Source organism: Tachypleus tridentatus, unplaced genomic scaffold (assembly GCF_004210375.1).
Source record: "Tachypleus tridentatus isolate NWPU-2018 unplaced genomic scaffold, ASM421037v1 Hic_cluster_2, whole genome shotgun sequence".
In the NCBI taxonomy this organism is placed as follows: domain Eukaryota; kingdom Metazoa; phylum Arthropoda; class Merostomata; order Xiphosura; family Limulidae; genus Tachypleus; species Tachypleus tridentatus.
This window is the reverse complement of record NW_027467782.1, coordinates 30,593,868-30,613,112: the sequence shown is the minus strand read 5'-3', so window position 1 is coordinate 30,613,112 and position 19,245 is coordinate 30,593,868. Positions and strand designations below refer to the sequence as shown.

The window sequence follows — 19,245 nt, the reverse complement described above, 5'->3', positions numbered from 1 at the left end:
AAAATACTTTTCTTAATCTCAAAAATTCCAAATTTCCTTTTTTTGTCATACCCAAACCTTTATAGACATTTTAAATGTTTGTTTCCAGTAACTATTTACATTTCATCTGTTATTTTCTACCCTAACTCAAAATGCAATCAGTCATTTTGGCTGACCTGGTAACTGTAAATAAAACCTGAAATTTACATATACCTGTTAAGAACAGAATGTAATATATCATTTGACACATAAAACCTTAATTTCCTATTGTTTGTAGGTAGTATGTAGTTAAATGTACAAGAGAACTATTAACATATCTTGAAAGAGAGGGTGTGACAGGTAGGTGTGGTAAAAGGGGTTTTCTATTTATATCTCTGTTATCATGCAAAATTGAAGACAATAAAAAAATATGGTTTGCCTGAGCAATAACAATTGTATAGTGAGTAACGAATGTTTAATTTCTTAATTTTTCAAAGAATTGTGAAAAAATAAAGATGACAAGATACTTAGCAAAAAATACATAATGTGTGTCATACTAAGGGAAATTCAGAATTTGAGTTAACATTGTCTTGTAAAAGTAGGAGCTTAAAACGTATACTGTTAAAGCATGGATTATTAGCTAAGCTTATATGCTACATTAATTGGTACAACATAAACAAAAATTAGTTTAATAAAATATTGAATGTAAGACACTAAAACTTTGTGTCATGGTCAGTGAAGAATACATGGGTCAAATGAGTTAATAGTTACTGAAGAGATGAGATAGACAGATGGAATCTTACCTTCACATTATGACAACGAGATAAGTAGACTGATCCTAACCTTCATACATAACTAAAAAAGACAGATTTTTTACATTTAAGATCGCCAGGAAAGTTTACAGATTTCAACCACTACAAATCATTCAACTTCAGTAAATTAACTTCAGACATTGAATATCTTTGTTGATAAAAAGTCAGCTTGTAAGCATCAAGCCATCCAAAAAAAATAAACAACTGGCTAGCTTAAGCAAAGTGTAACAATATCAACTCAAAATTAATTTGCTTGTCATGGACCTGGACTGTCAATACAATATTCAGTTCTAGACAGATAGAAAAGTCAGTATAGTTTATAAGTTTTTAAAAATTCTTGTATATTGACTAATATTTGCAATAGCTACTATCATAAACCGTAGTTATTGTTTTTGTTGTTGTTTGTATATTAAAATATATTTGTGTTAAGAAAATTGTGTGTATCAATTTTGTTGGCAAATATCATAAATTTGATACATATCAAAATTCAATTAACTTCTAAATTAAAATTTCACATGAGAAATCCTTATAACATCTAGTTAGCTTTACCAAATGTTTCTTAAGAAGAAATATTTTATTTCATGTCCATTAACGAATTTCTACATGGATTCAGTCGATTTGACCAATTTCCGTAATCACCATATAAAATACAAAACCAATATAAATTATGCTTTTTTTTTTACTCAAGAATGACTACAGATTACAAAACATAAATGTTTAGACACAACTGCTTAAATCTCATGACATTATACATTTATATAGATTTACTATTTTCATAATATTGACTTTTCAGCCTGTTTGGCTAACAATTCAGAAGTTACAATGCCACAGTGCATGTTTGCTAATGTTAATGTATCCAATAATATAAAACTGACCTTTAGGTTTTACAAAGTGACCTATATCATCTGCATTTTAGTGGACTAGTATTTGGTAATAACAGTCATATACAATTATTATAAATTGTATATTTATATAGAACATTACTATTTAAAAACAAATTTTCTTAAACTAATTTATCTCAAAACGTAGAGCAGTAAATAACAAAGTAAGCAAACAATTATCAGTTTTAGTTACAACCTATGTCCTCATTGCTGTTTGTCTTAGCTTGCTAAGCCTTCAGAAATGTCCCATGTGGAGGTTATGAAATAAAATTTTCTTTTTGATATTTTACATTAGAACAATCAAACAGTTATAAATTACTATACTGATAACATAGAATTCCATTATAATTTATCAAGTTTAAAAAAACTAAACTGTATTTGTATCAAATAAAACAGGAAATCTAGAACAGGCTAAAGACTCAAATTAGCAGCATGAAGGTTTGTTTCGAAAGAAAGAGAGGACACCATCACATTTGAAAATGGCTAGGAAAATCATTAAAAAAATATTCTGAGCTTCTGATTGTTTTTTTTCAGATCATATATAGAAGTAAATGTATATACAGGACCATTTCTCAAAATGAAAAGGTACGATTCAACAAATATTGTTATAGTTTAGAAAATTAAAAGGATAAAAGTGTGTTTTTTTTTATATTTTAGCTTATCCATTTGAGTTCCTAGTTGGTACATCTACAGACGTTGTGTTTTACATCACAAGCATTTAATTTGAACCAGTGCTACATTCAACACAACACAGAACATATAAAATTAAAGTTTTGGTGTATTTGTTTAATACTTACTTTTAAACTACAAAATTAAATACTGTATAATATCAAAATTTGAATTATAATCTACAGTTTGATACCAGAAATAGAGATAAATTCATAAAACTGTATTTCAATAAAATTTTGAATGCAACTTAATAAATGTAATAACATGGCCTTTGACATGTGACCCATCTGAAAAGGGTTAATAAAAGTCATATTATTCCCTGCACAATGCAATGCAATACTGACTAATCAATGAGTGACACTCCCAATAGATGTGAAAGATAAGTCTACAAAGATCATAAACACTTAAGACAACAAACCACATCAAATCAAAGTAGACGTTATTAAAGAAATATTTATAAAATATTAGACACAATGAAAGAATATTATTTTCAAAATTGTTTTTAAAGTTTTCTACACTTTTACCATTTTCAAAACCCTATGGAATCAATAAAATTATAAAAAAATGTGTTTAAGTTAAGAAATTTCATTAGATAAGTAGATTAATTAAAAGTTACTTTTCTTGCAATTGCAAAGTAAAGAAAATATACTTATGAACAAGTGTTCCAGGCTTGAGTACAAATTTGAGGGAAATCTTCCTCAGTAAAATGAATAGCTATCTTTAGAGTAGCCATCACTTTCATCCTCACTGCAGTAATGTGCTTTGGACCCATTAGCTCCATAATAGAATTTAAACTTCCTAATGCCTAAAATAAATGAGAAAATTAGTTTTAGATATAAAAGTTCTCTTTATGTATTTAATGAATTTTGAGCAGTTGTAAAGTTCTAGATTTTTTGTTTTATGAAAAAAAGTGTCCAGGTTTTAAACATGAAAACTCAAATATATACTACCAAAAATTAAGCACATAAGTGTCATACAGTGACAGTGGTAAAACTTCTTACGTTTCTTTAAAATAAACCTGTCCAACAACAGTAATTAAATGAAATTTCTGATGATATAAAGATAAGGATGTTGCAGCTACAGTTTACATTTTAAAACTCAATACACTGAAGAGAAACTGCTACAATCTCTATACAGAATAACAAACATTTCATGTTTGCAAAACTACAAAAAATTCATTGATGTTGTATCACTAAGTTTAATACTAACAAGTCAGTTCTTTAAAAAATCTTAGAAACCAACAAAATTTCTTAATATTTCATTAATGTCCACAATTAGTTAAACAGGATGGAATACAATTATGTAACTACTCAAAATATTGTCCAATATTTGGATGTGTTGTTCCTACAGGCAAGCTTATCAATCCTTGTATTTAATGTATTTAGATGTAGGAAATAATTAAATGTAAGCCTAATACTACAATATGAAGCTGATTGGTTCCATATATAAAGCACAAACCATATTCAAGAAACACTTCTATGGGTAAATGGTACATACCAGAGTACTGACCATTAGTGACAAAACATGCACCATACTCTAATTAACTCTAAAAAATAACATATCCAAATATCCTACAAAATTAAACTATATTTTCTGTGAATAGATAACTGTGTTCCATTCAGTATTAAGTCTATAATTTTTTTTCCTATGATAAATTCATGGGAGGATAACGATGAAGAAAGAGCTCGTTCTTTTATTGGAGCTAAGATGGTTAACTTCATCACCTTCATCCAGCATGATCAACTCTAGTTCTTATAACGTGACAACCTATAGTTACTATTTTTTGATGATTACATCAGTTTCAACAATTCTTAGGATAAATGATACATAACTGGAACAGCACCTTACTAACATACAGACTTTTACTTTCAACCATAAGAGCTTTGTCCAACTGTATGAGTCAAATAATGGGATTCACGGTTACTTTCATAACATACTCACAACTGAAAGCATGAAGAATGTTCAGTAGCATTATATGTCAAACCCTGGACCCTACAAGCTAACCACTGGGCATGCCAAGCCTGTATTATTCATACAGGAGTCTTTGCTCTTTCATAAATATTTATTTACATAAATTTCACTTTCATATTTTCAATATGACTTTAAGATTATAAAGTTGTTTTTTTTTACTAAATAATGATAACAATAGTTTAACTTAGAAAACCAATAATAAACAAACATGTGATATACATAGAATTTTATGGAACTGGTTTTACTTTCTTTAAGATAAATAAAATAAAATATACAAATGAATCACAAAACTTTCAAGCAATAAATTTAAATTTCCTAATTATCATGTAATAAAACACCTACTAGTTTCTTTTCCTCTAATGGAAAATTTGCATTAAGCAACTGGGAATCAAAGAAAGCAAGAAAACCCAAAAGTCGTGGCTGTAAAAATTTGGCCTATGGATTAAAATAAAGCAATCAATTAAAGGTTATAATAACTTTTTACTGATTTAAAAATGAATTTCAATTCCTCTTCACAAAAGTTATAACAAATACCAACTTATTTTATTAATGAAGCTATTTGCTCTGGTTATGTTTCTTACTCTACTTTTAGTTGTGTTGTAAAAATTATACCTGGTACTTATTTCCTACATATACAATATTACAATAATTGCTGTATTATAATGTTTAAGTATATAATTCTTAGGTAAATATACTTCTGACAACTTTAATTCTCATAAAAGATTGCGAGCTCACATTTCATTTAGCTTGTAATTATTAAAATTGCTTTACTTGAAAGCATGTCCATATTACAGTTACGAGAAGTCTGTTTGTGGCCCCTGACTCAAAAAGTTTGTGCACCACTGCTGTAAATACTTTACTCTGAACAATGCTAAACTTATGTTATGTTAACTTATATTTCCTTGTATAAATACCAGAATTTTTAAAGTCAGATACAAGTAACTGACTAATATGACTCATCAAGAGTAAATAACTGACAAATTTTACTCAGAAACAATCATTTGGAATTTTTCTGGATACTTCAAGTCTCAAGTTTTTGAGAAATATTAATATTCAAGGTGATTCTCAATTCACACTTTATTCAGCCAGCCTTTTAAATTTATTACTTTCCATACATGGCTGCATGCTTTTAATATATTCTGCATAATGTACTGTATTAAAAAAAAGTGCAAATATTTTAGTTTATAATGTAAAGATTTAAAACAAAATTGTCATCAAAGTACACTAGATGTGAATTCTCCTAGATGTTTCATTTTTTTAACGTTTTCAAAGATTTAGAAAAGTTTCTTACACACCAAACATTCACAAATACTTTTTTTTTAATTTATATTAATTAGATGAAGTTCTAAAACTTAGGTTTCTTTTTAAATATTTAAGTAGTTTTTACTTATTCAATTAGCTCTCAGGAAATTAAAATTTTACTAAAAAGTAAATATATTAAACAAGTGGTTATTACTGATACTTCTTCACTTAATATTAACAATTCCATTTACTTTGAATGGCCATAATGTTTATTTTAACTAACAATTCAACATTAACTGTTGAAGGAGATACAGGGAAAAATCTCAGTCAAGATGCTACCAAAAGAAATTCCAACTAAACTTATAATAGCTTGACACAGCATGTCAGTTTTTATTTATCTTTATTGAGATATTTGCCCAAAATTTACATTTTACAGCACAGAATCAGATTTTTTATTTGTTGTAGATATGTAATGCAACTTTTAAGTATTTCAAATTTCAACTGTAGCTATTACCATATCTTCTGGTTTTGTAATAGGCTTTGTTCCATCATAACTTTCATCTTTCCATGCCAACATTGCAAGTCCACTAAAGACTTGTTCATAGTGAGTGCTGATGTGAAGAAGTAATTCATTATGTATTCTCTGGTAATCACATCTCAACAAGCTGCCTATCTCAATATTAGTCTCAGTCTAAAAATAAGAAATTCTGTTATAATCAAAGTCAGTTTAAATTAGATTTTATTAAATTAATACCATATATCTCACAGAGGTGCAAGGTTTTACAAAAATCTACTGAAGGAATCCCATGCTTTCCCATATAATAATATGTGAAAACAACAACTGAGACTTTAATTCTAAGTATTTAATTAATTGAGTCAAAAATGTAAATAATGTATGGAACTGCAGATATAAAATAACATACAGTATTGAGAGACTACAAACTTTGACCTTCCTTCTCCCATAAACATCTTACTTCTAAACATTGTCATACGAATTAAATTTGCCAAATACCAGTATTATGTTAAAAGTGTATTAGTATTGTTTGTTTTTAATAAAGTGCTGTATAAATACACAATTATATGGCTAAGTAATAGCAAATATAAGCCAAAGTTGAATGCAAGTAGTACTTACCTGAACATAGGTGAGTGCTTTTTCCATTTCTTCTTTAGAGCAGTGACGAACAAGGTATGAAAATATGTATTTAAAATGGTTCATTAAGAGTTCTTGCTTCTGCATTCTCATCTGTTTGGCCAGTACTTTCAGCAACATTGAAGCTTCAGGAGAAGCTTTAGTAGCAAGTGGAGGCAACATGTAGCGTAAAGTGCTCTATTATTCAAAAAAGCAACATGGATGTACAAGTGATTTCTAACAGTGATAACAATGTATATATTTCAGTTTTAAAACTACATATACAGCCTTCCCATTTTAAACCAAAGACTAACATACATATTTATGTGCTTGTTTTACACTTTCAATAAACAATACATTATAAACATGAGCTACTAAATACTTTGATCTTTACCTATGTAACAGGTAAAAAATATATGTATTTTAAATATGTATTTAATATAAAATAAAAATAATATATAATATAATATAAAATATGTATTTTAAAGTGATAAGTACTTTTTTATGCTTGAACATACAGAAGCTAAGGTTTCAGTAAATTAAAATAATTCTAAACTTAATGTACAGTATTGTGAAAAAATAGAACTATTAAACAAATAAAAGTAATAAATTGGTAGCAATTTACTGAATTAAATATTTTATGATTATAATAAACTACAGGGTACTTATTGATTATCCTATTCAAGTATCAGTTGAACAAATGTATTTGTACATAATGTTTACTTTGTGTTAATTAATACAACTTCTAAATTTGAGAATGGAATATCATTAGGCAATGTTTTGAAAATATTCTGAATTGAATCTCACTAAAAATTGAAAATCTATAATTAATTTCTACCCTTTTTCTCATTATATATTTATTAGTAAAGTCAAAGTTTGATATATGTAATTGAAAGTGAATCGTTAAAAACTTGGAGTTAAAAAAACTAAAAAGAGCCAAAGCAGGAAAGCATGCATTAATTATAAAGAGCATTGTACATACTAGTGAGCAAACAAATTTAGTCTGTCTGAAACACTTTACACATCAGCTACGTTCTGTCAAAAAAATATTAAGAAAACTATAATACACACTGTAAAACAAAATAGTAATGCTGATGAAAAAACAAGAAATGAAAAAATAATGGTAATACACTTGAAAAGGAAAAAAACTTATTATTAACTAGCCACAGAGCATCTATAACATTAACACTTTTATTTATTTGTGTGGAACTTTTCTCAGAAATTTCTTGAATGACAGCTACAAATTGCATCTCATTGTATGTTGGTTTTTAATTTAGACTAACCTTACCTGTTATTTTGCTTACTCAAACTTTTTAATGAAATGACTATGGTATATGATAGCACAATGTCATTGTCACAATTGGACTTCAATTTCAACTTGTGTAAGCTATTTCACACAAACAAAACTTAACCAGTGTGCAATTTCCTAAATGAATGAATATTAAACTAAATACAATTTCCACAAGTATTCTTGACTTATCTAAGTCTAAAATCAGCATACACAGTTTATTCAAAATGACATGCTTATCTCTTCATAAACATGCATTCAAAAGTTTCTACACACTCAACTAAGTTTGTCTCCATTACAACTTTACATTTACTTTACTTTGCAATAATTTGACTTTGGTTTGTAAGAGAGATTGATATAGACACCTCTTAGCTACATTTTTATGAGTTGTTTTTTTGCAACTCAAAAAACTCTGTCATATAATAAACTCTGATAACTGTTTCATACTATGTACACTAACATAAATATCATTGTTTTCTTGTTTACTTTATTATACAATGTTATATCTATGTGAGCTTATTTATCTGTGTACAATTTTTTTGAAATTGAACAGAATTTATTTATCTAAAACATAACGCTTGCAAAAGAATTAACTTAAATGAGATGCATGAAAATGATGGAATAAGAAAATTCAAGCAAAGAGCACGAAAACTACCACAAATGTTTCGGGATCTTGAATAGTTTTATTTTAAAACTACCACAAATGTTTTGGGATCTTGACTTGTTTTATTCTAAAACTATAAAACACATGCAGTGGTAAAAATATTCTAAATTTTCAGCAGGACACATGTCCCATGGGACAGTGAAACTTGCCAGACATTTGAAGTTTAGCAAGACACCTCAAAATTGTCACCAGACATTACCGAAAACAAGAAATCAAGTAGAGACAATTATTATATAAAACAGAATCATTTTATTTATGGCACTGAAACATTATTTCAAAGCAAGTGGCAACAAGCCTTGTATCTATTAAAAATGACACATCAATCAAACTGGTAGATTTAGTCATCCAGCACTAAAACATCAGCTGATGTAGACTCAGTATCTCTATTGTCTCAACGTGTGTGAGTTTCATGTGGACTCACAAATTGTCTGGTTTTTTTACTGTCCTTCCACCAAAATTCTACAGACTTGCACAGTAATTCTGTGCTTGCAAGATTACAGGTCTTATTCTAATTTTCTTGTCATCAAGTCATTAAGAGAATCATTTATTAGTTTGACTGCCAGTCATCCTTAACAACTGCCATCTGGGAAAATCCACGTTCTGGTTCAGCAAATGACACGGAAATCACCTGCATGAGGCATACCAAGGCCAACACTGTTGACCCAGGAAAGGTTTATCATTGTCAACAGTAATTTGACTTAACATGTGGATTTGGCAAGTCTTGTGGCTTTGAGCAGTGTCTCATGTAAGTCAGCTTGGCAAATATCAGCTGCAATGTTGAAACCCTTAGCTTCTAGCAGAGCACCAGAGTGGTCCAATAGTGTCTGAAGTTCATTATGGCCATAAGATGACAATGCTTCCTTGCTTTTAGGCTAGTTGCTTGGTTCAAAAATTTGAAAGGCACCAATAAAATCCTTATCAAATTCTTCAAATCTCTCATTCAGATATGTGACAATTTTACCTATGAAGATGGCAGTTTCTTCAGCCACGGATTGAGCAACTGTCTCTTTTATAGCACTTTTTGAGCCTCTGGCCCTTGCGTGACCACTAATAGCAATCAACTTTCCTCTAAGTAACCACTTGCCAGTTTGTTCACATGTTGTGAGCTCTTTAACAATTTTCTGGGATCTCTCAACATGATTCAGATTGCCCAGCTTCTCTTTGCAAACAGTGAGTTTGTCAGAAACAATGTTCACAGTAGCAGAATTGTCTTGCATTTTGACACCAAGAGATGTCAAAACAGGCAGAACTGCCAAGAGTATGTCCATGTACAGGATGAATTTAAGGCTTGTCAAAGTACTGTATAATCCTGTAGCTTTCTGTCCATGTTCCCATTTTCATGCAGCTTTACTTGATACAAATGCTCTGCTAAAGCTGGCCAGTTATGAGAAACTTACTCCAGGGTGTGTGCTCTTTGTAGGCCATCCACCAGGTTCCTGTCCCTTTGTTGGCTTTCTAACAACAATGTTGTTGGCCTTACCAGCTTCTTTGAAACCAGCCCAGTTCTGTGGCAAATTGTCATAAAACTTTCACAGGGTTTCTAAAAAGGTTTGGATACTATCAAGATAATGAATGTCCTTGATGGTCTTCTTAATTGCAAATTCCAATCTGTGACTAACACAATGGATCCCTATCAAATAAGGTTTTTGCACCTTCAATCTTTTGACAAGTCCTTTATTTGTGCCCAAATTGACAGCTGTCAGGCATACAATTGATTCAAGCCAGTTGGGAAACTTGCCATATATGGACAATGCTGCAAGTACAAAAAATTAGTACACAATACCAGTTACTTTCTGTAAAAAAAAATTAAAAAAAAATGTAAATTTGTACTTGAAAATTCAATTGCTCCATTATCTATTACGCTAGTTTTGCTAGGTTAAGCTCCAATTCTGTCAGTGGTAAATACATGGTTCTTCTTGGTTTAAATCAACTGAAAAATGCTTGAGTTTTCACTGTTGTATATTAATAATGGAATGACTATGTAAACCTGAATTAAAATATTGTCCATTTTAATTTTTCTTAATTGGGAATTCAGGACAAATCCAGAAAATCCCCATCCCAGGTAATTAAGAAACCTTTACCTGAACTAAGTGCCTTCTCTACTGACTGCATACACAGGAAGTGGGTTACTAAGTAACAGTCACTGTCTAAGTATCTTACGTAGACTATCTCCTGCTCAATGTTGGCAGTGTCTGTTGAGCCGTCAGCCATAATGCCAAAGAATAATGAGGTGTGCAGACGAGATCTGACATTAATTCTAATTGTTTCTGCAATATACTTTGTAAAGATAACTGCTTGTTTGTCATTGGCATAATGTTCTGTTAAGTTCATACCAAAGTTGTGTTCCTACAGCAACAGAAGCTCTTGAAAATCATTGAATGATTTGGCATTCAAAGCCATATAAAGGGCAGTCCTAAACAGCACAAGCAAACGATCTTTCTTAGTCTGGTTAAGTTTGCTCAATTCTTTCATTATGGGAGTTATATCAGGTGTTTCTTTTGCAGTCTTAGCTTGACAACTTGGACTGTGAGCACTACTGTTTTCATGCTCCTTAACATCACTTGATCTCAGGTTGGAAGATCCTGTTATGAAGGTGTTCTTCTGCCTTCCACTACTTTGGTCATATTCCTGACAAATTGAGCAAAACATCAGTCCAGTAGTGTTATTATACTCCAGCCATGGTCAGCCTCTATTCCATTCATCCTGGAAACGACGAGTAGGCTTAGGGCCAATACTAGCAGTAACAGTTTTTGCTTTAACACTTGGGCTTGGATCAACAATCTTGGGTTTTTTCACTCGGGGTTCCATAGTATTGTATTCTGATTCATTAGTCTTGCTCGTGAAGCCAAACTGAAATAGTCTGTGAGACTTTCCCGTTTTTTTACTATCAGATGCCATGGTCAGATTGTCGTGAACGTTTGGTAGTCACGTGACTATCCGGGATGGCACAGATAAGGCGATCTAAAAAGCACATTTTGTGAGCGTTCACGACCGTTGTTTAAAATTTGTTTGTTTTTTATTCTTACATTAAATCTCAAATTTTCCCACTCATTATAGAATATACTTTTAAGCAAAATCTTTGGGCTGTGCATACACAACTTTTGCCTCACTTAGTTTTGAGGGGAGGATGTATTTGTGTCCGATATGTTAGGAATATGACCACCAGTGACTATGTCCAGTGATAGATGGGAAAGTGCTGGTCAAACTTGATTTTTTAAAGGACATGTCCAGCTTTAGATAGAAAATTTCGAACCCTGATATGTGTCTACTTTATCACTTAGAACCTCACATGATAAACTTGTTTCAAGTTGATCATCTCCATAAATATCAAGCACATCTATTAAACTACAAGTTAAATAAAAATAATGATAAAAAAGTGTAAACTGAAATCAGTTACTGTTCACACCCACAAAGCTTGTTATAACATAGTTGATTTAAACAAGTTATCAGGTTTGGAATGCTCTAAACCTTTGTTTTCTTGGAATTATTGAAGCATTTAAAACAGAACAACTTAGTTAACTAAAGCATTTGTTTTCTGTAAGCAGATTTGTAGAGTTACATCCTTGCCTAGTTGGGAGAGATATTTGACATGTCTAAAAAGTATTGATAATGTCTATACATAATTTACCTCCTTATTAACAAAGTGTGGTAATGTTAGAGTAAAATAACGAATATTGGACTAAAATATGTATCTTGACAGAAAATAGAATCACACTTATCTTATTAAAGTCAAATTTTTTTGAGTGGACTTTCTAAACATTACTAGTTTTGTCAAATGACATAGCATTTTTAAACAGCAAATCTTAACTAGTATCATCTTGAATTACTTCAAGAGCATGTTTATTTAAATCTAACACAACATCCTGATTTACACACGTAAGTAATCACATTTCACTTTGAAAAACAATGTAAATCAAAAAAGTGTAATTACATTTACAATACAAACCTCTGTTTTCATCTTTTCACAAGCTTTTTCAGTTAACTCACAAATTTTCTTATGAACTGCATTAATTCCTGGAGATTTCCATGAGGAATTTCTGCAAGTATTCTCTTGAAATCTTAATAGAAAAAATATGCACTGAAATTTTCTTATTCATAATTACAAGTACATTAACTCCTTTTGTAAAAATCATTTTGTTCTAACGTAAGAACTAATAATGTCATTATATTAATGAATTTAATATTAAGTTTTCCATAAACATCCGTTAAAACGAAAAAACTCACTTGTAGAGAAAATTATATATGTAAAAAACAGCTGGTTTTTTCAAGTAACCACAAACAGTAAAAAAAACAGCTGGATTTTTACATATATATAATTCTCCATAAACAATTTTCTTGTGAAATATGTCATTTCTTTAACTTCTAAAATGCTACAGCTCAAAATGTGATGAAAAGACTGCTACTGTTTCTTAAAGAAGTACATTTTCCAGTTCATGAACCTTTTCATTCAACTACGTTAACCCTTAAATATCTGGGTGCACTGACTCAATACATTTCTGCTGTTTTACTCTACTGCAAAAAAAACACCTTATTTGTTGATATTGTTTAACTTGAACTTTGCACACTTTATGTGGTTTCAATAAAGCTAAGTATTTTATTTTTATGTTATACTTTTATAAATTCAGAGCTTTTGAAATTAAAAACAAATTATTTAAAAATAATTGAAACTCATGCAGATTTTAAATCTCGTTTTCACGTCTTCTTAAATTCTTTTATAATTAACCAGAAAGTTTTATTTTATACACATGTAAATGTTTTACCCAATATCTCTCAACATTTGCCAGAAGAGACAAACATGCATCCTGAGCAATAAAAAAAAACATGGAATAAAAATATCCTTTACCATATTTGTTTTTCATAACTTTCAGTCATCATAAACAATTGAATCAATGGTCAGTTTTACCAGAATTGGACTTGAAAAAGTACATATATAAAAAAAAGTTTTTCACTACACCAAAATTACAAGCAAGCCAATTTTGTTTTTTATCAGAAGGATTCATTTAATATATTCTTTAATATCTTTCAAACTATCTTATATTAGTTTATATTTATTTTTAACACTTATTTTTGGGGATTTTTTTCCTCCACTCAGTAAGTTACTTAGGTAGATAAAAACTAATGCAACAGTCATACTAGCCTTAAAAAATGAAATTAAAAAAAGTATTTTAAAATAGCATTTTCAACAAAACAGTTACCTTTTTAAAAATAATATCAAAATTGTTCTTTTCCAAAGTAATATGCAAACAGTACTGTATCAAACAGTGACATATGCCTAATATCTTAGCAAAAAGCACATGTGCATGGTAAATGGAATACTAGATACCTCCTTTTTTTTTCATCTACTGTCATTTGCTGCAACAATACTGTGTACACTTATTTACTTCTAGTATTGTTTTATATATTCTAAAGCATATTTATAACAATATAGGAGATTTTAGTGTTGTACTTACAGTTATGCAGTTACTCAAATGCACTGTAGTCAAAAATCAATGGAAAGAAATACAATAATACATCATATTTACTGAAGTAAAAAATTTAATATCTGAGCTACTCTTCAAGTATCCTAAATTTAAAATCAAATAACATAAAAATTTGAATACAATCAAATCAGCATGTAAAATTAAAGTTTTGGTGATTATAACTTTATCTTACATTAGGAAAAGTATAAAAATACAAGTAGTTGGTCCATTTGTTTATGGAAAATCTACCAGTGTATTTACTACCATTCCTAATTTCAAGCAGCAACTATTGGAAGCTCTCACCACTAACTCTTGGGCTATTCTTTACCAGTAAACATTGGATTGACCATTACATTGTACGTCTCCCAAATATAAAAACGCAAACATATTTTATGAATGGTTTTAATGCTGTTTCTCACTAACTGTGCTTTAACTGCATGATCAAAACTATAGTCTTTTCAGATAGTATACAACTATTGTGTTTACAAGTAACAAAACTGTTTAACTTCTTCCTGCTAGTTGGTGATTTGTTTTTATGATGAATGATGGTATGATACATGTCAACTTTCTAAAACTTTACTGTGCAACTCTGTAACCAAATTTTCAGTATTTTTTACACAAAAAAGGGGACTTCCACATTAATAATGTAGTACTTCACATTAATCAATGTTGACTATTCAGTCTTAAAGTAACTAAATAAAATTCAAACAATTCAAAACCCAGCCATCTGGTGGGAAGAGAAAAGAGGGTCATACCATCTTCACCTCAATTTCATAAAGAAATCTCCAACACCCCTGATCCATGAACAGACAAATGTGTTTTGTTTTAACACAGTGTGAGAAACTATACAATCAGTCTGGGAATCTGACATCAGGCATCAAAAAGATGCTTGTATAATGTACATCATATGATATATAATGACAAAATCCACCCCAAGTGCAGGCATACCCTCAAAATAATAAACACTGAAGCATAGCTGATGGGAAAAAAACAAACTGTACTGAGCAGCAAGTACTTCCATTAAGACCCACTATACAGGTGGAATAACAAGAGTATAAATGAGAGTTTATGTTGATTAATTCAACTAAAAATCCAAAACCCAGACACTATGAACTGACATTCACACTGGGTATGATGATGGATCCTAATCAAAGAAGTGAGATGCAATTTTGACTGCTTGCTCCCAAGTTACATAGTGGAAAATACCTTGTCATCTACATCAGTAGAAATCCACAGCAGAAAAGGCACAGCAGAGATAGTCAGTTATTTATTTCTACTTAACTCATGCAGTTCATGAGTAAGTATAGTCTAGAATGGACAAACTTATGAAATAAACCTATCAGAAGGATAAAACCTACAAGCATTCCAATGGAACACTATATTTCTAGAGTGTATGTTTCATGGCCATGAAATTATAATAGTTAAATCATCATGTCCTTACACCGTGGCACATACTAGTGTAGGTTCCAATTACTAAGGAGCTAGATCCATAAAGAAAAATATGGGAAGATGTCCCTGAAAATAAGAGGTATATATACTAAAAAATAACTTAGCCAGTTACAGTCTCAAAAAACAGTGACAGATGGCAACAAGTGGATTATGGTACCCTGACAAGAAAGAAACAGCTACTTAAAGTAATGAATAAGAAATGAACACATGAGAAGTGGTTGACAGATGAAATACCTCCAATGGACAACAGTTTATACGTGTAGGAAAAAGACAAAGTGCATGATCTGAGTGAAACCACGATAAATAAAAGGCCAACTGATTCACAATTCAACAGATCAGGGAGGAAGGAAAAAAACCCATTGGGAAGGAAATTATAAGAGATGGATTCAATGGAAAATCCTTGATGAAGCAACCCAAATCATGTACTGGACTAATAATGTTATCTGGAACCAACTGAGAAGAAATGTGGAAGATGGTAAGAAACAGAAAAGTCGAAAAAAACATACTACATGAGACATGAAATGGAGGGAAATAAGATGATCCAGACAAAAGAAACAACTGAAGCAAACCAGCAGAGAAACCCTGATTCTTGCTGCCCAGGAAATCAATTATAGAGATCTGTACCAAAGTGACATGGATGAATAAATATTTTGGGAAGAAGACTGACTGAAGAAGAAAAACTAACATGAAAAACTGGATGTAATCCTGTCTGAACATAATAACAACCAAAACAAAGGGATGAAGAGTTAGAGGCCAAAAACAGAAGAGAGGATTACTTGGGAATTTATAAAACAAATCCAAAAGTCAAGGCAGAAAAATTAGACCAAATCACATGGTGAAAAACTTAAAAATAGAAAATAAGAATGTGTAATGTGGCATACCCTGACATGCAGAAATTGAAAACCCAAATGTGATAAAAGACCCAAGTGATTGAAGTGAGACTGATCAATTTAGTACTTCAAACAGCATCAATCATACAAGACAAATGGATAAAACCCATAGATATGATAGATAAAGGATGAAAAACTGACAGACATGTAAAACAATAAAGTTGACAATATCTCAGAATGAAATAAAAAAAACTGAATACAGCATGAAAGATACCCCATGTGGTTATAAATGTACAGAAGGATTCCAAAATATAGATCAGTGACAAAAAAGATCTGACTGAAAATCCCTATCAGCAATTGATAGGAAATAAATAGCAGTGTCCTCCCCAAGAAATTCCAAAAAAGGAAAGATGCTACATGTGGAGAGAAACAAAGGAAAATGGGAAACCTGCCAACAACAAGGAGGAAAAGGTATATATAAAAAAAAATCCCTAAATATATGTGAAACACCTAAGAAAAAAGGTAAAAGGTAAACATTACTATGGGAGGGTAGATTGGATAAAACAAAACTGAAAAACTAGACAGGGAAGAAATCTAAAGGACATAAAACCAAGAAGAAAGTCTCTCTGATGATAAGCTAAGGCAAAAGGAATTAAATCTTATATATGGTGAAGCTTACAAGTGCTCTGTAACCATAGTACCTAAGGTAACTCAACTCAACTGTTATTTGAGATTTCAAATGAGACAAAAATAATTATAAAATAAACAATGCTAGGAAAACAGAATATACTGAAATGGGTTCAGCTGTCATAAAATGAAGGCAAGTGACAACAGAAGCAATTAGGGTGTACCTCATCCCACAGGGACCCACAAAAATGAAATAATGGGTAACATATAAAAAGTATGAATTAAACAAAATGAAGGGTAAGAAAATAACAGACATTTGTCAACCATAGACTAATTTTCAGTTTATGAAAATATTAATTTCTACTACAATACTTTACACCTGCTCACTTAATAGCTGGAATCCCATGCTGAAATTGTGAATGGATTGATGCAAAAAGTTACCTAGATGAACAGTTTTTGGAAGTTGTCTATAAAGAACCCACAGAGTGTGATAATTAGTGGGTTACTACACTAATTATGTTTCTTTTAGTACTTGCTAATTACAGCATACAACTGATTATTAACACTGCTAGTCATTTCTCCAACTGTTACATCGATCTTGGTTCTAAAGCATCTGTTTATTTCTGTAATTTCTAAGTCCAGAAACATTTTGGTAAAATTTTTGAGACATGGTCTGAAATTGCCAAAAGAAAGTTAGGTTTCACAGTGAAAGAGGAGACTAGTTATTCAGCTCTGATCACATTATTTTCTGGTTTGATATCAAGTTTTACAAAAGATGGGTTTGGTTTGCTAATTCCAGATGACCTCAAACAATCATTTTGGTGTTTAGTACTGCTGAAATGCTGTTTGATAACACTGTCACATAGATGAGCAATTGTAGATCAAAAACACAAACTGTACATCTTGCATAATTCATACTCTTTGGGGATGATACAATAACACTGAACTTTTTTTTAAACACTTATGCCTGCAGTTTTATTTGCTATAAACATTTCTTTTCTTTGTTGGAATCATTAGGAATGAAACAGAACCACATTTTTCTGCCATTTTCTTCTCAAAAAATCATCAGCACACCCTTGATGCTAACTATTTACGTTCCTTCTTAATAAACTATTTGTAAGACTGAGATGTATAGCTGAAAGAAGTGAATTACTTATCAAAAATTATTAGAATTTAAACTACTACAAAAATTCATACAGGTATAAAATGATAAATAAATCAAAACAATTACATCTAAATCATAAGAATTGGCAGGTCTGAAAGTGGTTAGGATACTTCAGACCACATTTGGAGGTTCAACACCTCTTCAAGAGCAGTGAGCACTGAGCATTTGTCTTTTAGTTAGTGGTAGAAGGAAGGTCCTTACTGTCTTCTATCCCTAAACCTCACACTGGGCACATGTGCACAGAGCAAACCCCAGACCACCTGAAAACATAACATCTAATCAATAGTAGGAAGGAGAAATGCTAATGTGATGAGTAAACTCCAGTCCAAAACTAATGGTGCTAATAAATTTTTTTATGGTCCACAGTGGATGAATGATCCCTACCAACCACATATGTTAGGACTTGTGTTGGCTAGCCATATGCCAATCCAACACCAGACTGACCAGGAACTAACATCTATACAGCAGTAGAAAGAGAAAAATCCAAACAAAGGGGTGAACAGAATGCGGTGAATTTATCAATTTTAAATTCAAGTGACAGTGGGAATTTGTCTTTTCTTATAAGGTAGAAAGAGAGTATTCACCATCTAAACCAAGAGAACACCACAGCCCTATTCCCGATTAAGTGAAAGCAATCTCACTCGAAAAGAAAAGCTACTTGATTCACTTCCCTAGTGGCTAGGAACTGGTAAATGGCAAAAACTCCTTCAACTGTATGTGAGGGAACAATTCATTAGAATCTGTAGAAATACAACACCTTAAAACTATGAAGAGTAGGTCAGTCCCAACATTGCTTTACTCATGATAGTCCATGACTTGATGCAATCTGTTACAGGTTTTGTGACACACTCCACCTAATCAGTAAGAATTACAGACCCGTAAAGTAATGTGGTGCAGATTTAAAGCTAAGTACCCCCAAATAGGTATCACTTGCTAAAGAGCAGAAGCAGGTATGTAAAAAGACTACTATAAAGGTAAGAGATAAAAATAGAGTGAGAATTTACCATTTGAAGTCTATGGATGTTATGGAGGATAGCAACAGGTTGCAAGAAATATCCCAGTGAGGAAAAGATGTTCACATTATGAAGATAATGTATAACC

The 19,245-nt window shown here is 31.0% G+C and overlaps 1 protein-coding gene across 1 annotated transcript in view; it reads right to left on the bottom strand.

The window, feature by feature from the left end:
- Positions 1–2,952: 2,952 nt before the first annotated feature.
- The window catches only part of LOC143242255 (uncharacterized), a 50,005-nt gene continuing 33,712 nt past the window's right edge, over positions 2,953–19,245 (bottom strand). The window contains exons 9-13 of the mRNA XM_076485626.1: positions 12,561–12,672; positions 6,666–6,860; positions 6,048–6,224; positions 4,634–4,726; positions 2,953–3,125 (exon numbers count right to left, since the gene is read on the bottom strand). Of these exons, the coding sequence (XP_076341741.1) occupies positions 2,970–3,125; positions 4,634–4,726; positions 6,048–6,224; positions 6,666–6,860; positions 12,561–12,672 (733 nt within the window). The 3' untranslated portion in view covers positions 2,953–2,969. The remainder of the gene's footprint in view (positions 3,126–4,633; positions 4,727–6,047; positions 6,225–6,665; positions 6,861–12,560; positions 12,673–19,245) is intronic.